At 44.4% G+C, this 19,166-nt stretch overlaps 1 protein-coding gene across 6 annotated transcripts; it reads left to right on the top strand.

Moving 5' to 3' along the window:
- The first annotated feature begins 983 nt into the window (after positions 1 to 983).
- Positions 984 to 18,008, top strand: LOC101156847 (histone-lysine N-methyltransferase ASH1L). 6 transcript variants are annotated; one of them, XR_013648252.1, is made up of 14 exons: positions 984 to 1,577; positions 5,354 to 6,210; positions 6,980 to 11,027; positions 12,659 to 13,007; positions 13,167 to 13,340; positions 13,953 to 14,047; positions 14,121 to 14,194; positions 14,594 to 14,639; positions 14,716 to 14,756; positions 14,840 to 14,910; positions 14,999 to 15,190; positions 15,643 to 15,734; positions 15,841 to 15,983; positions 16,055 to 18,008. XR_013648252.1 is itself a non-coding variant. In XM_023964388.2 (14 exons), the coding sequence occupies exons 2-13, from the start codon at positions 5,575 to 5,577 to the stop codon at positions 15,967 to 15,969; spliced, it is 5,934 nt and encodes a 1,977-aa protein (XP_023820156.1). In that variant the 5' UTR covers positions 984 to 1,577; positions 5,354 to 5,574; the 3' UTR covers positions 15,970 to 15,983; positions 16,055 to 18,008. The 6 variants fall into 6 exon arrangements, 2 of the variants coding, with proteins under 2 accessions (XP_023820156.1, XP_023820155.1); XR_002874976.2 differs by having other exon boundaries at positions 14,837 to 14,910; XR_013648253.1 differs by having other exon boundaries at positions 13,083 to 13,340; positions 14,999 to 15,177; positions 16,055 to 17,012.
- Positions 18,009 to 19,166: the final 1,158 nt, after the last annotated feature.

Below are 19,166 nucleotides of genomic sequence, written 5' to 3'. Positions count from 1 at the left end.
CCTAAGAGGTTAAAATAGCAAATCAAAATAGCAAAATTCCTTTAGGTAATCAAACTTGTCCTAAACATGTGTCTATTAGAAATCTGTTTGTCTTTGCCGTTTAGATAAAATATATATATTTTTTAAATGTGCAACATTGAACTGAAAGTGTATCTTTTCTAACATCCTTATAGCTCATTGTTTTTACACATTTCAATGTGTAAAAGACCTATAAAAGGTCACAAACTGTGTTTAATACTAATACATGTTTTTCCACTTTCTAAACATTTTATTCTGTGCTAAATAAAGTCAAAGTTGTGACAACCTACGTAAAAAACAACCTCACAGTACTCTAATCATAAATTTAATTCTAACATAATGATTTATTTTATGATTTTGAGATTTAATTCTTTATAATTGCAGCACACCATTCATTTGAAAAATATGCCCAACAGTCATTTACATACTAGGAAACCCGGTTCCATGACAAGACATTAGTAGCCTGAGGGAGTGAATCAAGTGTGAGGATGAGTCTCAGGGGCTCTCTTAAAAGAACACTGGGCTCTCTTAAAAGAACACTGATATGAACATCAGCATAGCTTCAAATTAAGACTAAGAACAAATGTGTCTGCTTTGGAAACTCCATAGCAACCTAATTTTGAGAAGTCAAATTCATTGTTTCTTATCTTTTGATTGTGAAATGAGGAGAGAATTGAAGTTGCAACTAAAGTTATATTCATGAAAATTACGTTTTATTTATCAAATAAGAATTTTATTCTACAACATAGCTTCTTTTTGAAGTGTAAACGCAGGAAAAGTGACCAAAACGCAGCTCTCTTCTGGATATTCTGCGTAAAAAAACAGCTCTTCAATGAAGTTTTTACACTTTCCAAGAAGTGGAAAGTCAAAGTGAATTTAATTTCAGTCGACGCACCACAACTCCTCAGTTGCCCTAGAATCCACCAGCAGCTCACTTCAACCAAGTCGTCGCCATTTTATTAAGCGCCTAATGGCCCTCCCCAATCGCCTGTTGTGCGCCGCAGTAAGCGCCTGTGCTTTATTCGCCGTTTCATCTCCTCCTCTGGCCACATGAAAATGGCCACGCAATTGCATTCCCGCACATCCACCAAACAGCCCCTGTGCGCCGTCAGCCTGTTCCCAAGTGCGCACGCACCCACACACACGCGGACGCGCACAGATAGCTGCAGCCTTTCAGCCGTCTCCGCGACAGCCTGCATGCACACGAGAGCCGCGACGAAACATTAGAACTGGCGGGAGCGACGCAACTTTCCACAAGAGAGGAGTGCAAAATGAGATCCAGAGAGGGTAACCAGTCCGCCACCTAGCTGCAGAGACGCGCCGACGGAGAGCCGTCGACGGATGATTGTGAAAACACCCGCGCCAATGTTGTTGCAGAGTGCTCTCCGATGGGACTGAAACTCGGTTTTCGGAGGTGTTTTAACCTCCGCCAGCCTCTTTTATGTAATCCGAGCAACATCTAATGCATCAAAGACGGCGGATTACGACTGGAGCGACGGCGGAGAGCAGCAACCACCTCCAGCCCGTATAACGCAGTTGGTTCTGGGACGCGCTCTCGGGTAAGTAGCCTACGTAGGCTTATTACAGAATGTCAGGGTTTGAATGTGAGCAGGCCTGTCACCAGAAGAGCTCCAAAACACATGGATTAAAACAAATGGGTGCATCCGCTTTTTGAGCTAATTATATCCCTTGTTGCTGAGTGTTTCTCCACGCGTGTTGATATGTCTTATTTCAATGTTGCTTACACCAGCAGGGGGACTGGCAAAGGACAGATAGAAGAGGGGTGGTGGGGTGTGGGGGGAGGCTGGCTGGAACTCTAATCCTCATCCGCAGGCGCATTTTGTGTTGTTGTTATTTTTGCGCAACGTCAACTCCGTCGCTGGTGTTCACTTTCCCCTGCTCCTTTAGATTATTCTAATTATTATTTGATAACGGAGACAGGAGTGACGACAACAAAAAACACGTGTTTGGTTAGAAAGTGCGACAGCATCAGGCGGGTGGTGCGTTCAGGAGGTGCGCAAAGTCATTTTGGTCAATCCTTGTTGACGTTTTCCGTTAACCAGTGAGAGGCTGCTCCAGAGAGGTGACCCCTTCACCCCCCACAAGCACACGCACACGTGTCCCTACTGTATCTACAGTACACATATCAGTCAATCTACACAGCTTACACCCGGGAACACGATGTTCGAGGCTCTCAGCTTTGGAAAGTCTCCCACAAAGGGTGACGTTTTGAGGCTCCTGCGCGCCAAGACAGGCACAGGGTCCTGATCTCCACTCCAGCTGTTGTCAGGCAGGTGGTGATGCTGTATTTGTAATGTTGCCACGGGATGGTCGTAATGACGGCTAGAAATATGGTTGGCCCCGCATCATCATCTTTTAATCGTCACCTCAGAGGAACCAGAGGGACCCAGCTCACTTGCAGTGTCAAGTCCACTCATCATCCTGTCAGTGGGAATAGCTCCACCTCTACCCCCCCCCCCCCCCCCTATCTGTGCTTTTGAGTTATGTGTGAGAAGTGTATCGCTTGGAGAGTATAAAATACTATTAGCATGCCTCTGACTGAGTGGCCACAGCCCTTTAAGTTTGAAAACCTGCCACTTTTCTTATGGAACTACAGAATATTGTTGTCTAGCCAGAAAAAAAACAAAAAAAAGTGGCAGCAACTGTTTGAGAACACAACTAGGGGTGTCACAATTAATCGATAAATTGATTTCATTTTCCTATGATCCATCCAGATCAATTAGTTTAAGAAAAATTGCTAAAGACCCACTCCAATCATCTTTTGATCTTTTTAAAAAGTATTCTCAATAGTCTTTTAAGTATGATTATGCAGTTTTTAGGCAAAAATAAACAAACAAAAAAACTAGGACTTGGTTTCTGCCGAGCGGCAGTAGTTTATCAGAAATGTGCCTCCTATTTGTGGGCGGTACTGAGCACGCCTGTACACATTTCCCATCATCCCTTTGTTTACACTCTCTTCCGCTAGCTTGCAGCCCCTCATACCCCCGACCTAACATAAGTGGTGCAACAAAAATGGTGAGCAATATTGGAGCTATCCAGCCGTACAGTTTTGATCCAGATGCCAGGTCAGATGAGGAAAACAAAGACGTGAACGGATCTATTTGTCTGCAAGTGGATGCATTGGAATGGAGCGGAGGAAGCTTGCTGATTGTAGTGTACATGTAACAACTAGAAACGGTTATTTTTCATCTGCTCTTGATTCACAACAATTTGAATAAAGAAATACTCAGAAACACAGTTTTAATCTTAATTTTCTCAATAAATGCCCTCCATCAACAGAATAATGCTACAAGAACATGTTAAAAACACTCAAAACTCAATTTTTATTGAAGTGGGTTTTTAACTGAATCGACTAACGTTATCATAAAATTTTTCAAAATAAAAATACAGTTATTTCAAAATAAAATAAATTGATTATAACCAATATTGGAAATACTATTTGGATTAAAGTATGGTAGGTTAATTTTACTATACTGTAGAACTGACAAAGTACCATCACAGCAGACAACACACATGTGATGGCAGCAAAAAGTGATCAAGTCATCATTCCAGTCCAATGTGTGGAAACACTTTGAATTCTGCAAAGACATGAGACCATACAGAGTGGTAGAATGTCCTAATAATGTTTTTTTGCATTATTTGGATGTGGACAAACAACAGTGGGCAGAACTGTAGGAAACTAAAATGTGAATGAATTTGCCATTGATTTTTGTTTATTTGTTTGTTTGTACACATATTTAATTCACAATTGATTATCTTGCAAGAAATACAAGGAATCTGGAAAACCTCTCCTGCACTGTTTAGTATCCAGGTATTTATCTCTGAGTATCACTGGTAGAATTTTTGGCTAAAGATGTCCTGGCTCCATTGAAGATCAGTGAATCAGATCATTCAAAAATGAACCAACATCCACTATGAATCGTATTTTCAACCACAAATTATGATATGAATCGAGTCGTTGTCAAAACGAAGCATTACGCCCCTACAACTGCCCTCTTGAATCCTTGGTTTGTTTTATTATAAGCATGTTTGGCCTTGAAGAGGCTTTCCAATAGTGTTACGTAAGGGCAGTTATTGGAACAGATGTTGATTTGTGGGATTCAAGGAAAGAGGTTTGGGTGTGGAGAGACTAAAAGAATGGAGAAAGCCCACTCAGGTCTGAAAAATGAAAACATTATCCATGTTGTGTGTGTGTGTGTGGAGGGGGGAGGTTGGTCCTGTAGGTTTAAGGGGCCGGTGAAGTGCGTCGGGAGACAGGTCAGCTATTTCATAAGAACCCAAAGAATGCTTGGCAGGCTGTGTTTTATTAGAAATGGGGAGAGTGCGTCGCCTCAAAGAGAAGAATGAAGAGAGTTTGACAGAAGAGGCTGTTCTCCTTGGAGGAAGCCTGGGCACCGTGTAAGAGGGAGGGAAAGTTTTTCTTTTAAATAAAGTTCGACCCGAGTCTGCTTTCGCCTCGCATTAAAAGTCCATTTACAATGGGGTCAATGAAAAGCTTACTTCAAGACTCAGAGGAAGCAATGGGAGGAGTAGGAGGAGGAATTTGCTCTCTTTTCCTAAAATAAGTTTTACCCTTTCCTACGGATTTTGGTTACCACTACTGAAAGGGGAGGAGGGGAGCGGCTCCACTGTGAGAATGGAGGGCTGTAGGTCGGAGTGCAGCATAAGAAGCGACTCTGAGAAGGAAATATGGTTTTGATTGCTGCCGATATAGTGAGTGAGTTGACTATTTTACTGTGTGGTCCGCAGGGAGGGGAAGAGAGTGGATGGGACTAATAGAGAAAGCACGAAAAAGCATGCGGCCAAACATGAAAAGGGGAGTTTCAAGGAGAAAGAAAGTACAGCAGGGAGAGGAAAGGGCGGGAGGAGAAGGGCTTGTGGGAGTAGCTGAGAACAGAAGGCGCTAAGACACTGTGGAGAGGAGGAGACTGGATCAAGTGTTTGAATTAGTCAGGAGCTGATTGATTGTTGTATTTATTTGAGAAGAGGCACGGTTAGATTAGCAGGATAAAGCCGTCGCTAGAAATAAGATTTTTTTCTGATCTGTCGTCACTCGCCGATAGTTGCAGAAATCTAGTTTGGGCTGTAACGGAGTCTTCCAGTTACTGCTGAAATTCTGGGAAACTGCTATGATAGGTCTCCTGGGCTTTCATTATGATGAGATCATCTCTGTGGACACAGACTTTAGCACCTCACTCCAGCTGCCTGCAGGACGGGGACTTTCCCTTCAATTCCTGTACGGCTGCGATTCAGCATCTGAGCTCACTGAAATGACTAATCACTTGCTTCTGTCTTTTCTTCCCCCTCTTTTCAGTTTTACATTTACTCAGCTGAAGCCTCAAGGAGCCGAGAACAGTCTTCTGCTGCTGGATGAAGGCGCTCAGCTTCACTAGGACACTTAAAGGATCTGTCATTGAATCTTTTTTGATCTTCGTCTGGTTTCTCGTCTTCGGTTTTCACCTCACTGCCGCATTCATTTAGAAGTGTTAGAGTGGGAACTGCAAAGCAGTCTACTTCTCCCTCTTGACTTCTCTGATGGACCAGAGAGTGAAGGGGGGAACCCCTCCAGCCACTGCCCCCACTTTGGACCCTGCTTCTGCACCTGAAGGCTCTAAGCAGGACCTCGTGGCCAAGAAAAACAGAACTGAAGGAGAGAATGGCAGTGCGGGGAAAAAGGAAGAGGAGAGACAAGGATCGGGAAGGAAGAAGGAAGGGGAAAAGGGGGATGTGCTGGAGCTGCTCATCGAAGGACGCTGTGGAAGCGCAGGGCAGCAGGAGCTTCAGGCGTCTGGCAGGGAGACCAGCTCAACGGACGGGAAAGTTCGAAACGGACTCCAAGCCAAGCGCACCAAAAAACCTCCCAAGATCCTGGAGAGCTATGTGTGCAAGCCCACCATCAGGACCTATCAGAGACAGAGCAGGGGGGGACTGCTGAGAGGGGATGCAGAGGGAGGAGCAGGTCAGCAGAGTAAAAGCAGCTGCACTACTGGCGATGCAAACAGAGACTTGGACGCAGTCCAGGCCACATCCAAAAAAACAGCATCTGCTGCTCCACCGCCTCCTACATCCTCATCATCGGCCTCACACCCACCCTCATCAACATTTAGTAAAGACTCCGTCTCAGCCTCAGTCCCTGCCGTAACCTGTCAAGGGTCCAGGACAGCCAAGCAGGTAAGGAAACCTCACCGCACACTCAGTTAAATGCGGCAGATCTGCTAATTAATTAATTAATTAAAAAAAAAATTGATTTGTATTTATATTTTCACAATTAACCACTGGGTTCCAAGATGCTTCGAAATGGCACAAAGGCACTCGACTGTGTGCTCGCTTTCAAAATGAGCTCACAACACTGAAACCTAAGCAGCACGTTAGAATTAACAGAACTATAAATAGGACAACAGCACGGCAACCACTTGGAGTTATTACAAACATCGGTCCATCATTTTTTTATGGTAATCGCCCAAAAGAAAGCTTATAGCTTTAGCTGCTGAAAACGCCACCCAAGCAGCAGCAGCAGCTCTGCAAAATTACAGAACGAGTACGAAATGTCAAGCTTTCTCATCTGTATTAGTGACAATTTATAGCCACTCTTTCTCACTCTCTGCCTGGCTCTCTGTATCTGTCCCTCTTCTATTTTTACATCCTTTTCTTTTCTCTACTGGCTCCCATTTATCTCTCACCCCCTCTCTTTTGCTGCCCTACTCCCTACTCTGTGCAACTCTCCTTTTGCATTTCTCCTTTCTGTGTCAGACCTGCTCCCGTTTTCATCGTCTCGCTTTCTCCTTCTCTCTATTATGCCCTCATTCCTAGAACTGATTGAGATAATTAAGTCTAACTTTTTTATAAGAACATCTAAGATGGTTCAGTTATTTTTTGTGTGCCATTTTTCATGATTTTTTTCAATGCACGACTGAATGATTGAGCTTTTTTTTATGTCCAGGTTCCCAACAAACTGGCTGATAAGACAGAAGAGAGTTCAAATGTCTCAATAAAGAAAGATTCACTCCCAAGTGTCAACGGCCAACCAGCCCCTGCAGGAGCCAAACCTTTTTCTCCTGCAACAGACCAGGCGGCCCCATCCACTCCGTCCACAGCTCGCATCCAGGCAGTTCCCGTACTGGAAACCAGGAACGATGGGAGTTGCTCAAAGAACCCTAATGGTTTGGTTCCTACAGCAAAACAGAAAAGAATGTTAATTGAGAAAAGCTCTGCAAACACCCTTAGCCCTCCCGCCTTGTCAAAAAACAAAGCAGGGAAACACGGCAGTTCCTCCACGGACTCTTCAACCAGTCCTTCAATCTCGCAAAAGGAGCTTTTTAGTGAGAGTAGAACAGGCTCTCCCAGCCACCAGCCCGTCATCTCCAAATTACAAACATCCTCCACTACGGAGATCTCGCCTGCTCAACCACAAGGTCAGAATCCCTCTGCTCAGCTTCCACTGAATGCAGGTAGGGAAAAAGAGAAGAAGGCAAAGAAAGATCGACAGAAAAGCAAAAAGCTGAAAAGAGATAGACTGGAGGCTGGCAGAGCAACAAGTGAGAGCAGAAAGGAGGATGTCAAAAAGAAGAAAAAAGATAAGAGAAGGGATGGAAAATCAAGACACGGTAAGGACATGGAGGAAAAAAGTAGAGGTGAGGAGTTGTGGGCGGAGGATCTACAGATGGTGAAAAGAAAGGCGGAAAAAATCAGAGAAAACCTGAGTCCAGTCAGACAAAGAACAGAAGAAAACAATGCAAAATGCAGTGACACAGCTGGTAATAGTAAATTAGAAAGAGGCTGCACAATGACGAATCCAGGTCGACAGGATGAGAGAGATGAGATGGACGACTGTTACAAGCCGGCTAAACAAGTTGAGCCTGCACCAGCAGGTGATGGCAGTAAATTGAAAGAACAAGACATTTTGAGGCATGCGGTTGTGTCCGCTGCCAACTTCACTTCTTCTGCTCCTCCCCCTCTGCCCATGCCCACTGTCCACGCTCCCATCTCTCCCCCTTTCTCCTCCCAAGGGCAGGATAGTCGTCCGCTCAAGAAACGCAAAGCGAGAAGGCCGAGTTGGACCAAGATGGTGCATCGAGCGCAGAGAGCGGAAAATCAGGAAGCCCTTTCTGATTCCCTCCATAATTCTTCAGTAACTTTCCCTCAGGTTACCAAGACTTCCCTTCCTTCCAAACCTTCTACTCAGCAGAGTGATGAGTCACATACAACCCCCTCTAGCTCCCTGTCCAGCAGCTCCTCCCCTCTGTCCTATGCCGTCACGAAGCTGACTTCAGATCTGAGCCTCTCTGCTTCCAGATTTACCCTAAACGCCATCCGAAAAAGGGGTCGCCCAAAATCCCACAGCTCTAGCGTTGATAAATCTCCCCCTCGACTTCTGCCGAACAACATCCTGACTGATGTGCCTCTCTTCGGGTGTGACGAAGTTCAAAAAGCCCCCGTGCTGGAGCCAAGTCCGGCACTGCAGCGTGCAGATCTGTCTAAATCCAGCCCCAAGAAGCGTGGCCGCCCCCCCAAACGATCTCTTTCCGAAGACCAGAGCGAAGACGCGCTGAATCACGCTGACGGGAGCAGCCACTTTCATCATCCTGAACTGGGGAGCCGGCAGCTGAAGATCAGGAAACTGATTAATGAGATGAAGAAAAGAAAAAAAAGGATATTTCACCAAGCAATGCTGGCTGGATATGTGGGAAAAGAGAGCAGGGCACACGAGGCAGCAGACGGGAAGACCTCCCTGAGAACGAGTAAATCGATTGAGGCTAGAACAGTGAATACTCTCTCAGCCTTGTCCTCCTCCTTTGGGAGCAGGGTGGGCCCTCAGATCAATGTGAGCAAAAGAGGAACCATATACATGGGAAAGAGGCGAGGACGAAAGCCCAAATCCCAAACAGTTGGTCTAAATTCTCGGTCCCAGAACGCCAGTCAGCCTTCTCTGTTTTCCAATCCCCCTGAGAGCTCATTCTTCTCCTCCAACCAGCTGCAGTCGGCTCCTTCTCACCCCTTTCCTTCCCCGTCTCTTACTCACTCCAGTGGAGCCCAAAGTCCGTACAGTGAAGGCAGCCTCACAGAACCAACATCCTCTTTCCTGTTTTCTCATCCTTTCTCTCTTCCATCTCCATCCTCCTCCTGCGCATCTTCCCGGCCTCCCTCCTCCTCGTCTCTGTCTCCCTTTGTGAAGAAGAGTTGTCCATGTCAGGGAAGGCATCACTTTCCCTTTCACCAGTCTTCATGTAAGCTCTCCAGCGCTACCCTGCCCTCACATCACACCCCTGCTTCACCCGGCCAGCTGAAAGAAGCCACCCCTTCACCCCGGAGCGAGTCACACAGCGATGAGACGCTCCCCAGTGACAGCGGCATCGGGACGGATAACAACAGCATTTCTGAGCGGGGGGAGATGACAGGAACTCGAGGAATGCTGAGGTTGGGTCAGGGTGCAGGGGTGATCCTAGGCAGTCAAAGGCTCTCCTCGTCGCTCATGGACCGCCCCTTTCAGATCTCAAACTCCTCCTCACACCTAAACAGACATGCAAACCCCATCAGTAGCTCAAAGGCAGCGGAGCAGCACAGAGACAGACACCGGCACAGGCGCAGGGATTACAACTGCCCCTCCTCCTGCACTTGCATGCACCCTTGCCCCTGCCCAGGTCACAACAAGTGCACTCACTCAAATTACTACCGTTGCCTTGGTCACAATGCACTGAAGAGACAGAAGAGTAAACACAAGAAGAAGCAGCTGCATATGCAGGATCCAGAGTTTCTGGCTGAATTAGACGATGTTATCGCTCAACTCAGCGAGGTCCATATTGGACGACGAAGCTGGGCGAGGACGAGTGCGGGGCAGGGTTTTGACGGTGCAGCAGGAAGACGCCATCATTCATCCACGCACTCCCCTCGCTCCAACATCTTCAGAATCAATCTTAACGGCTTCTACTCACCTCATCCTTCATCGTTTTCCGCTGTACCACCCTTCACTCCTCAGCCGTTCTTCCCCTGCCACTGTAGCAGGAAGCCAGACCGCAGGCAGTGTGGGTGTCCACCCAAGTTCCCGGAAACCGTGGAGAACATGGGATTTTACAGCCCCTATCCTACAGCAGCACCAGCACTCTACCACCACCTCCCCGGCACCTACCCCCTCCCACCTCCTCACCAGTACCAGCCCCATCATGCCCACTTCCTTCTTAACCCGGCCAGATTCCACAGGCGGAGGAGTAGGTTCTTGAAGGAGGGAGTTTTAGGAGGAGATGTGGAGGGAGATTTAGGGGAGAGAAGTTCAGGAGGTGGTGTAAGGTTCACGTCCAGCCTCTCTTACGGCTGTGGAAGGAGTGAACACAAACACAAACAGCATCACAGGCACTGCGAGCGAGATGTGGATGAAGAAGAGGAGTTACAGGAGGATGAGGAGGATGATCGAATGGGCAGAAGGAGGCGGAGTAATTCAAAGGCTCGATCAAGGCTCTCTTTGGGTCAAAGAGAGGCAGGCAGCAAAGGCGTAAGAGGGTCTGGGAGCATGCTGTCTTTGCAAACACCTTGGCTGCACCAGAATGGAAGTGATTCCTTCTCTTCAGCTGCCTTACCTTCATCCTCATCTGCAGCAGAGAGGTACAAACACACATCCCTCACCTCACTGGGGTTGGGCTCTTCCCACCTTTCTTCATTCGGAGGAGGCTGGGGCGGCTTGGGTCAGAGCTGGACCAAATTCCGGAGTCTGGCTACTCCAGGATTTGGAAACTCAACTTCGAGCTGGGCAGGTTTGGCTGAGAAAAGCGCCGACAGGCTGATTGTCTCAGACGAAGAGGATGAAGATGTAGACGATTTTAACGAGTCCGAGTTTTACGGGACATCCTCATCCCCAACACACACCAACTTGTTCACCTCTGCTGCCATGGCAACAGGGCTGAGGGGTGTGAGGAGCGGGTTCGGCAGTAGGAACCCAGGCGCTGACGAAAGGTCAGGCAGAAGAGACGAGCCAGCGTGGACAGAGAGAAGAGACGCAGGTGAGGGAATTGCTTAAAAAAAGAAGGTGCAATGATTCATTTTAATAATTCGATTCATATCATAACTTCCAGTTGAAGATATGATTCATAGTTGATTTTGGTTCCTTTTGAGCGATCCGATTTGATCCGATTCACTGACCTAAAACCGAGCCACCAGACATTTTATGCCAAAAATTTAACACAGTTCAGGTGAAGTTTTCCACATTCATTTTATTTCTTGCAAGATAATCAAGTGTAAATTAAATATGTGTACCAACAAACAATAAGAATTCATGTCAAATCCATTCGCATTGTTGTTTCCTAAAGTTCAGCCCAGTGTTGTTTGTCCACATCAAAATAATACAAACGAAACATTCTTAGAATATTCTACCACACTGTATGGTCACATGTCTGCAAAATTTAAAGTGTTTCCACACATTGGATTGTAATGACAGCTTGATAATTTAAAAGCCAACTGAAAGGCTTTTTTTGCTGCAAGAAACCACTTTTGTTGTCTGTCATTGCTTCATTGGCAAAAAATGTAAATATATATTGAATTCTGATCGTAATCAGGATAACTTAGGTGATAACGCTTCTGCAATGTGACAGTAATAACAAAATGATGACAGCTAGCGAAGATAATTCGTTTCTGGTGACACCGTGAGCACAGATTTGCACAACGCAAAGCTGAAACTTTGTCAGCTGAATAAAGTGACAGCACAGCTCTTCCTCAGGAGTTTGTTGAACCACACATCAAAGGTGGGAGAGGGTATGAAAAGAAATCAGACTCCGATCTTTTTATAGCCACTTTTCACCCTCACTCCTGAGCGGGAACAGCGCCCGACACACAGAGAAACGCACACAGGGGTTCGGCAGCCACTCCTGGAAGCGTTTTCAAAAAAAGTTTTATAGCTGGAAGGAAACATCTTGAAGTGAATCTGCCAAAAAATCTTTGTGGTTTGCAGAGCCACATGCTGTTACAGCCCGAGGCTGCCCAGAGAACACAGCCATTAGTTAACCACCAGATTGGCTATTCAAAGCTCAGCCTATTCCTCATTCCTGGTCAGCCAGGCTTATTTGACTTGGAAAATTTCAAAAAGGAACGTCAGTCTTGTCGGGGGTTGTGGAAAATTGAGCAAAAAAAAAAAAAAAGACCTCAGAGGAGATTGATGGAGGAAAAGTGCAGAGACCAGAAGGTGGTTGGGAGGAAAAATATTGTTTTTGAACTAGGTAGAATTCAATTCATCGTCTTGTCAAGAATGTTTTGAAGGAAGAGCCAGCTTCTCCTTCTTTGTTCTGCACGGTTGTTTTGTCCTTCATGTTTGATGACTGTGCAAAAAAACTGTAAGAGTGCACATTTGTGCATGCCCACAAAAATTGCATGCATGCTTTCTTGTGGTCTATTGCAATGTTAGCCTGAGCATATAGTGCTACTGTTAAATCAATCTTTAATGCAATCCCCAGAAGTGACCTGGGCAGAGGAAACGCAGTGGCTCACCAAATCTGAGCACATCCGCATGACTCAGCCTAGATTGGCCTCATCTCACACCTCCTGCTGTTTCAATCACTGATCCACATCTGTCTCATTTCCTCTCAACCCCCCCTTTTCTAACTCTACCCCTCCCTCGTGCTTTCTGTTTCAATAACTGCAGGTTTACAAGGTGACTCGAGAAGCCGGGTGCAGCAGAAAAGTGTGCCAACTCCAGACTGCGCAGCAGGGAAAAACAAAAGACGGCCAGGGCGGCCCAGGAAGCACCCGCTGCCCTCGGCCACCTCCTCCCCCACCCACTCCTCTGCAACTCCATCCATGTCACCATCTGACCACTTGCCAGCTTTCATCCACAACAGAGATGAGAGGGAAGTGGGAGGGAAGAATGCAGAAACTGTGTCAGAGAGAGGTGGAGGACACACAAAACAGCAGGTGACCGAACAGCTGGAGATGCTCGAAAGGGGGAAGAAAGGGCGCAAGAGAAAACATGGTGACTCTCCCTGTCATCAGAGGTAAACAGCAGAGCTGGTTGACTTGAATAATCAACACAACCACTCACTACTGTTTTATTAACCCACTGTTTTCAGCACTGTGTGCTAAACCAGTGCCATCTCTCTCTGTCTTTCTCTTTTCCCTCTCTATCACTCTTCCTCTCTCTTTGTTCCCTCTAGTGTTGACTCGGATAAACCCGAGTGTGACACCCTCCCTGACTGTCTTCTCCAACCAGATGTCAACCAGGCTCCGTTCCAACCAGAAAGCCCCCAAAGACAGGATACAACTGACGGTCCTCCCAGGAAGACCTTTCTGAGGGCGGGGCTTTACTCTGACGATTACAAAACTACAGAGTGAGTTGACCAGAGCCACAAACAGCATCTTCTAAAGAAAAACTGTAGTTTTGTTCATTTAAAACCAGGGGCCTGCGGCTCCGGAGCCACATGTGGCTCTTCTACCCCTTCATAGTGGCTCTGTGGCTGAAGAAAGAAAAAATAATAGTAATTTGTGTTTAGTTAGAGCCACATTTTTTTAAAGGGTGGCTTTTTTACTGTCAAAGGTTGCAGAACTCTGACCTTAAACGGAAAACTTCGGGACATTTGGAAGCGTTCGGCTGAAATATGACACACGTCTTTGTGCATCTAAACTGACGCACAAAGCACCGTTTGGATGCACAAAATTAGGGCCAAAAATTAGCATTCAGTGTATTTTAAAAAATATGTACATAAATACCAAACAACAACCTAAATACATTAGGGTTAATAAACATTCGTTCTTGAACCTTAGGCCTATAACACCACTGCAAATATGTTATGTTGCTAGTATCTCTTAGAACACTTCTAAGAGAATTTAGCATTCATAAAAAAAGGTTTAAAAAAATTTGGGTTCATAAAAAAAATGTTATAATGTGAAAAAAATACATTTTTTTAAGTTTTTTTTCTTTTTATTTGGGGTTAATCTTTTAGTCCCTCCTCTCAAGCTCTGAAGCTCTGCAGTGACAGTCTGGAGTACACACCAGGGGAGCATGAGTACACCCTTTTGCCGGCTCCCATTCATGTCGGTGAGTACTGAGGAATGTCTTACCTCGCTAATGTTTCCTTGTTGTAACCCTTCAATCACACTACCTCCTGCAGGAAAGTACCTGAGACTGAAGAGGATCCACTTCCAGTTGCCCTATGATGTGATGTGGCTGTGGGAACACAACCAGGTACTCCTGTTATACAGCAATACTGATATAGGGGGCAGGGACGCACAGTGGTTATTACTCTGAGATCTCAGCGAGAAGGCTCTGGTTTGAATCCCGGCAGGGTTCTTTCTGTGTGGAGTTTGCATGTTTAACCCGAGCATGCCTGGGTTTTCTTTGGGCACTCTGGCCTCCTCCTACAGTCCAAAAACATGATTCATAGGTTAATTGGTATCTCTAAATGGCCCCTAGGTGTACATCAATTTTCAATTTTGTGTATTTATGGGAGTGTGTGGCCCTGCAACAGACAGGCAGCAGCCCCGTGACTCCTTAAGGGATCTAAAGATGGATGAGATATGCGAGGCATTAAGAAGAAGAATTTTTCATGTATCTAGGAATAATTTTCATGTTATTTGGTTACAGCTTTACCGGCAACCTGCTGTTCCTCTAAAGAGAAAGCGTCGTTATTGTGAGTACTAACTTTTTTATATAACACATTTGATTTTTAAATAAAAACTTAATAAACTGTGTTTTTGTTTGATCAGGCCGCATGAAAGAGCGAACGTCATCCTCCCAACAGAGAGAGGCAAGTGTCTTGAAGCAGATTTTTTTTTTTATTGTTTACCTTTGACAGTTTGCTGAAAACATTTGATATTCTTTCTCAAGCAGGTAGAGAACTCCAGGGACTTAACCAGCTTGTTTCCTCACCTGGACATGGAGCCACTGACCAGCGGTGAGAGGTACGGAATGAGCAGAGGGACTCGCACGTCATGTCCAAACACATTGTTGCTGTTGAGCTCATGACAATGTTTCCTTTCTGTGTGCCAGGAGCTTTGTCATAAAACATCACGTATTCCTCGTGAGGAACTGGGAGCTTGTCAGGGACCGACAGATCCGAATGAGGATAGAAAGGGAGCGAGAACGAGACGATGAAGAAGAAGAGGAGGGTGACTCACAACATCTGTCTTGGGATGGAGCCAGTGGGGACGACAGCCACATCAAGTCAGGTCCATGAAGCAAGTGTGTGTGTTAGTTTTTGTTTCTGTAGGTGTTTGCGTATGCATATGTGGCTAAGCCACTTATATTTTCATTTTTTTCATCCTACATTTGTGTGAACTTTTTGTGTGCGTGTGTGTGTCCTGTTTTGTGTCCTTTACTTTATTGTGTGCCCTCATGCCTGGCTTGTCTTTCCATATCAAAGTCAGCAGCACAAACTAAGTGGTTTTCCAACCACAGAATGCAGCCTGCAGAAATGTTTCCCCAATTCTGTCATCCTCTGCTGGTGTCCAAAAACCCAGCAGGCATCAAGTTTCCCCATTAGCAGCGAAACCACACATTTTCCATCGGAGACACTCTGACAGATTGCGCATACAAATGAAGAAGAAGAAAAAAGATCATAATTGGATGTATCTGTGAAAGGCGCGATGTTCCTCATCCTACATTTGCTAACATAAACACTGTTTGACCCGCAGATCAGTCAGTGGGGGTGGAGGTGACAGTTATCAGCAGTGACCCCAACCGCCAAAGACAGAGCACCTCCAGCTCAATCACTGCCAGCTGCTGCGTGAGTCAAATACAACCCACACAAGGAAGCAGCATTTTTGTTTCCTTTTTTTTTTTCTTTTTAAATCTGCTTTTCTGATTAGTTTTTATATACTTGTTCATCCCAGCCCACCAAAACCCAGAGCAGACAAGAAGAGGAGGGAGAGGAAATACAAGGAGGCAAAGGAGAGGCCTACAGCAGAGAACGGAGGAGGAGACGGCTGAATGATTTACTTTTGACCCTGCAGCATTTATGAGCTAACAGAGAGGGGTAAGTGGAACATTAGCTGTTACACAGGGAAATTCAGGAGATTTTTTTTTTAGAAATATGTCTTTGTGTAGGTGGAACCACTCCGAGAAAGGGACCAGGCCCATCTCTTGATGGTTGGACAAGAACTGATCTCACTCCACCGTTAGTAAAAGTAGTAGTACCCCAGAGAACCAATGCAAGGAGCCAACGGAGTACAAATTGCAGCAGCTGAGAATGCAAGAAAGAAATCTTGCATGTCGATAAATGAATGAGTTAAACCCTGAGCTCTGAAGGGCATCACACCAAGGATGAAACCATGGCAACGCATCTTCTGTCCAAGCAGCACGAGATGAGACACACAGAGCGACTGTCCCGGATGAGAGAAAACAGACCAGCTGAAATGAATTTGCACTAGTGCTGAATGAACAAGCACACTAAAGACTATACATGTATGCGGAGTGGACACACTATAAACACACATACACATTGAATGCTCTTACTTTGGCACCTTAAGCAGATTGGGAAAATACATATTGGACAGGAGGGGAAAGTTGTATGTGTCTGGTACTCAGCATTTTGGCTCCGAAGTTTCCAAGAGATGAGGAGCTCCCAAACTGCCGGCAAGGAAATGTGGCCGGGGCCCTAAATAGGTCAAAACTGAACCATCATTTACAAGCTAAGCTTTCAAAGTCACAGTGCACCTTTGGGAAAACAGCACGAGGAAATGTGAGCCAGTTTAAATCTGTTGGGACGGTGAAGGATTGCTTCACTTTAACTAGACAGTGTCTGACATGTACCAGCAAATAGGCAGGGGGTGGGGCGGGCTTAGCAATAGGAATTTTGGCATTGCTGCAAGAGAATTTCTGATGTTTTAAGAAAAAGGTTATTTTTTTGAAAAGCAAAAACAAAACAAACAAAAAAAAGTGACAGCTTTTGAGATGAACTGAATATATTTGTGATAGGAATGTTTGTTGTTAACTCTTTTCAGTATTTGCTTCCAAGGCACGGGAGGTGTTAAATAAAAAAAAAGTGGTTTTGTTTACTTCAGTATGCCTTTGAGAATGTCCACTCTTTGCTCCAGAGCATTGACAATCAGATTGTCGTCGGAGAGGGAAAGCAGAGAGGAAAGGGAATGAAAAACTAGAACGGATGCACCCCAATTGCTCTTCAGAAGTGCCATGATGTCTTTGTGTGCGTACCTAACTCATGCAGTCTTTAAAAGCAATATCTCCTCTGATAAGGACTATATACAAACTTATATCTTCTTTTTATTTGTTTGCTTACTTTTTTGTAAAGATTGGAGGTGTTTTTCTGTAAAAATGCCTAACAGGTTATTGTCGTTTTAGGAGCATCAAGCAAATCCGTTCAGTGGAAGTAAGCCTTCAGTTTGTCGGGAATGTACAGTACTTACACAAACCGTTTTTTCCTTCCGTTGGGAGTAGCTTGTAAAATTACTAATGTACAAGATAATACTATATGGCTCAAACATTAAAGCTAATAATCAAGTCTCGCATTTTACTGACACGTTTTTAACAAGCTGACCAATATATCAGATTTTTCCTAACATAGACAATGATTGTATTTGATTTCTTTCTTTTGTAAAGTGACATATTTATCGCTCTTTCTTTTTCTTAGCTAAAAATACTATGGTTTCAGTCAAACAATGAATTCGTTTTTTTCAAGTGTTACGTTTCTGCTGTCTGTCAGTAGTGTGGCTTCTACTACAAAGCCAAGAAAGTGCAATTTCTTTGACTGTTTACATATTGTATATGTTTTTCCTCTTTCCTTTTAATTTTGTTTTTAAACTAAAAGCACTACGTTATTGCCAGTGGAGGATTAACTTTACAGAAAAGGTACACATAAAAGAGTTATTTATCTAGTTTGCATGACATGTAACCTTTTTTCTTGTTGCCTCTGATGTTGTGCATTTGAGAAAACATCCCAAAAACAACAAAAAAAAAAGTGTAAGGTCATCATCGCCATAGAATGTCAGCTCAAACATTTTGCTTATATATCCATAACAATAAAAGCATTTTATGTCTACTAGTACGGTACCCTGCAAATTCTTCACATATGAGAAGCATAACAAGCTCCTCCTAATGGAACTTTGCTGTGATATTAATCTGCTTGAGCCCACAGTGCTATCTAGTGGTGTTAGATTGTACACGTCAGACTGTGTTGTCCTTCATAATGACCCAGGATGAAGGACGGTGCCATCAAAAGAGGACAATTACAAGAAAGGGGGAGGGCTGCGCCTCACTCTGCCCTACAGAATATCATCCAGGGATACATTTGGCAGGAGAGGAGGAGCTAAAGGGTTTCTGTCAATGGTGTTATTTACTTTCTACTCGTTTCTGGTGATGTATTGCCTTTTAAGCACAAACAAGATTTAGGGAATTATAAGAGGAGAAAAGAAATCTTAAGGGTGATGCCATGTTTCAAAATAACTGGACAGCAAAATCCCAATGACAAGAAACAATCTTTTTAGTTTAACCCCTTGATGCCTTATTTTCTGCTATGAAAAAATAATTCACTCATGCTTTCAAGTAGATTTTGGAGCCGAAATGGTTTGATGCATATTTGTGTCGATAGGTGTCGATGGGTGAAGGTGAACTTTGGAAAAAAAGGTCTTTCTAAATCTATTTTGTAAAAATGGACATTTATTTGAATTTTAGGATTTCATTATTTGGTTTGATGAATCAAAAAAACACAGAAGGAATGAGGAGAACAAATGCCAACTGTTCTGTTCATGTTCTTAGGCAGCACAGAATTACAAACATTCAAAATAAAATAAAAAAACAGTTTCATTTCTGGCACACAAGACTTACTGCTGGAGAGCATTTCTAAACACGGTCACGCTGTTGCCTTCTCCATTTTCAAGTTCATTTAGATAATTTAAAATGTCCTGAGATTAAATTAGCCATTGGAAATTATCTGGACTTTCTGACTTCCTTTTAGTCCTTAGGTCAAAAGGCGATATGTTGATTTCATTAAAGTGTCAAAAGAAACCAATAATGGAGACTAAATTGTGACTAGAAAATGCTGCCTTCCAGATGTTTTTTTTTTGGTGTGACAAGCAATTTGTCTAAAAATAAAAATCAGTAAACATAAATATTTTTTTAGATTAAAAAAAGCATGTTATTTTTGTATTTATTTCCTCATGATCTCAATTCTTAGGCCGTTTTTCCATAAAGTATAGAGTAA

This window comes from Oryzias latipes, chromosome 16, assembly GCF_053564925.1.
Source record: "Oryzias latipes strain Hd-rR chromosome 16, Olatipes_Hd-rR_3.1".
NCBI classification, from domain to species: Eukaryota; Metazoa; Chordata; class Actinopteri; order Beloniformes; family Adrianichthyidae; genus Oryzias; species Oryzias latipes.
The sequence above is the reverse complement of the archived record's forward strand: the minus strand, read 5'-3'. Positions and strand labels throughout refer to the sequence as shown.

Bases quoted from the DNA above. Each gene is read 5' to 3' on its own strand.
- LOC101156847 (XM_023964387.2), top strand. From the start codon at position 5,575: ATGGACCAGAGAGTGAAGGGGGGAACCCCTCCAGCCACTGCCCCCACT. The intron at 13,008-13,166 runs GTAAACAGCAGA...TGTTCCCTCTAG, and splicing joins GACTCTCCCTGTCATCAGAG to TGTTGACTCGGATAAACCCG. The intron at 14,757-14,836 runs GCAAGTGTCTTG...TTCTTTCTCAAG, and splicing joins CATCCTCCCAACAGAGAGAG to CAGGTAGAGAACTCCAGGGA.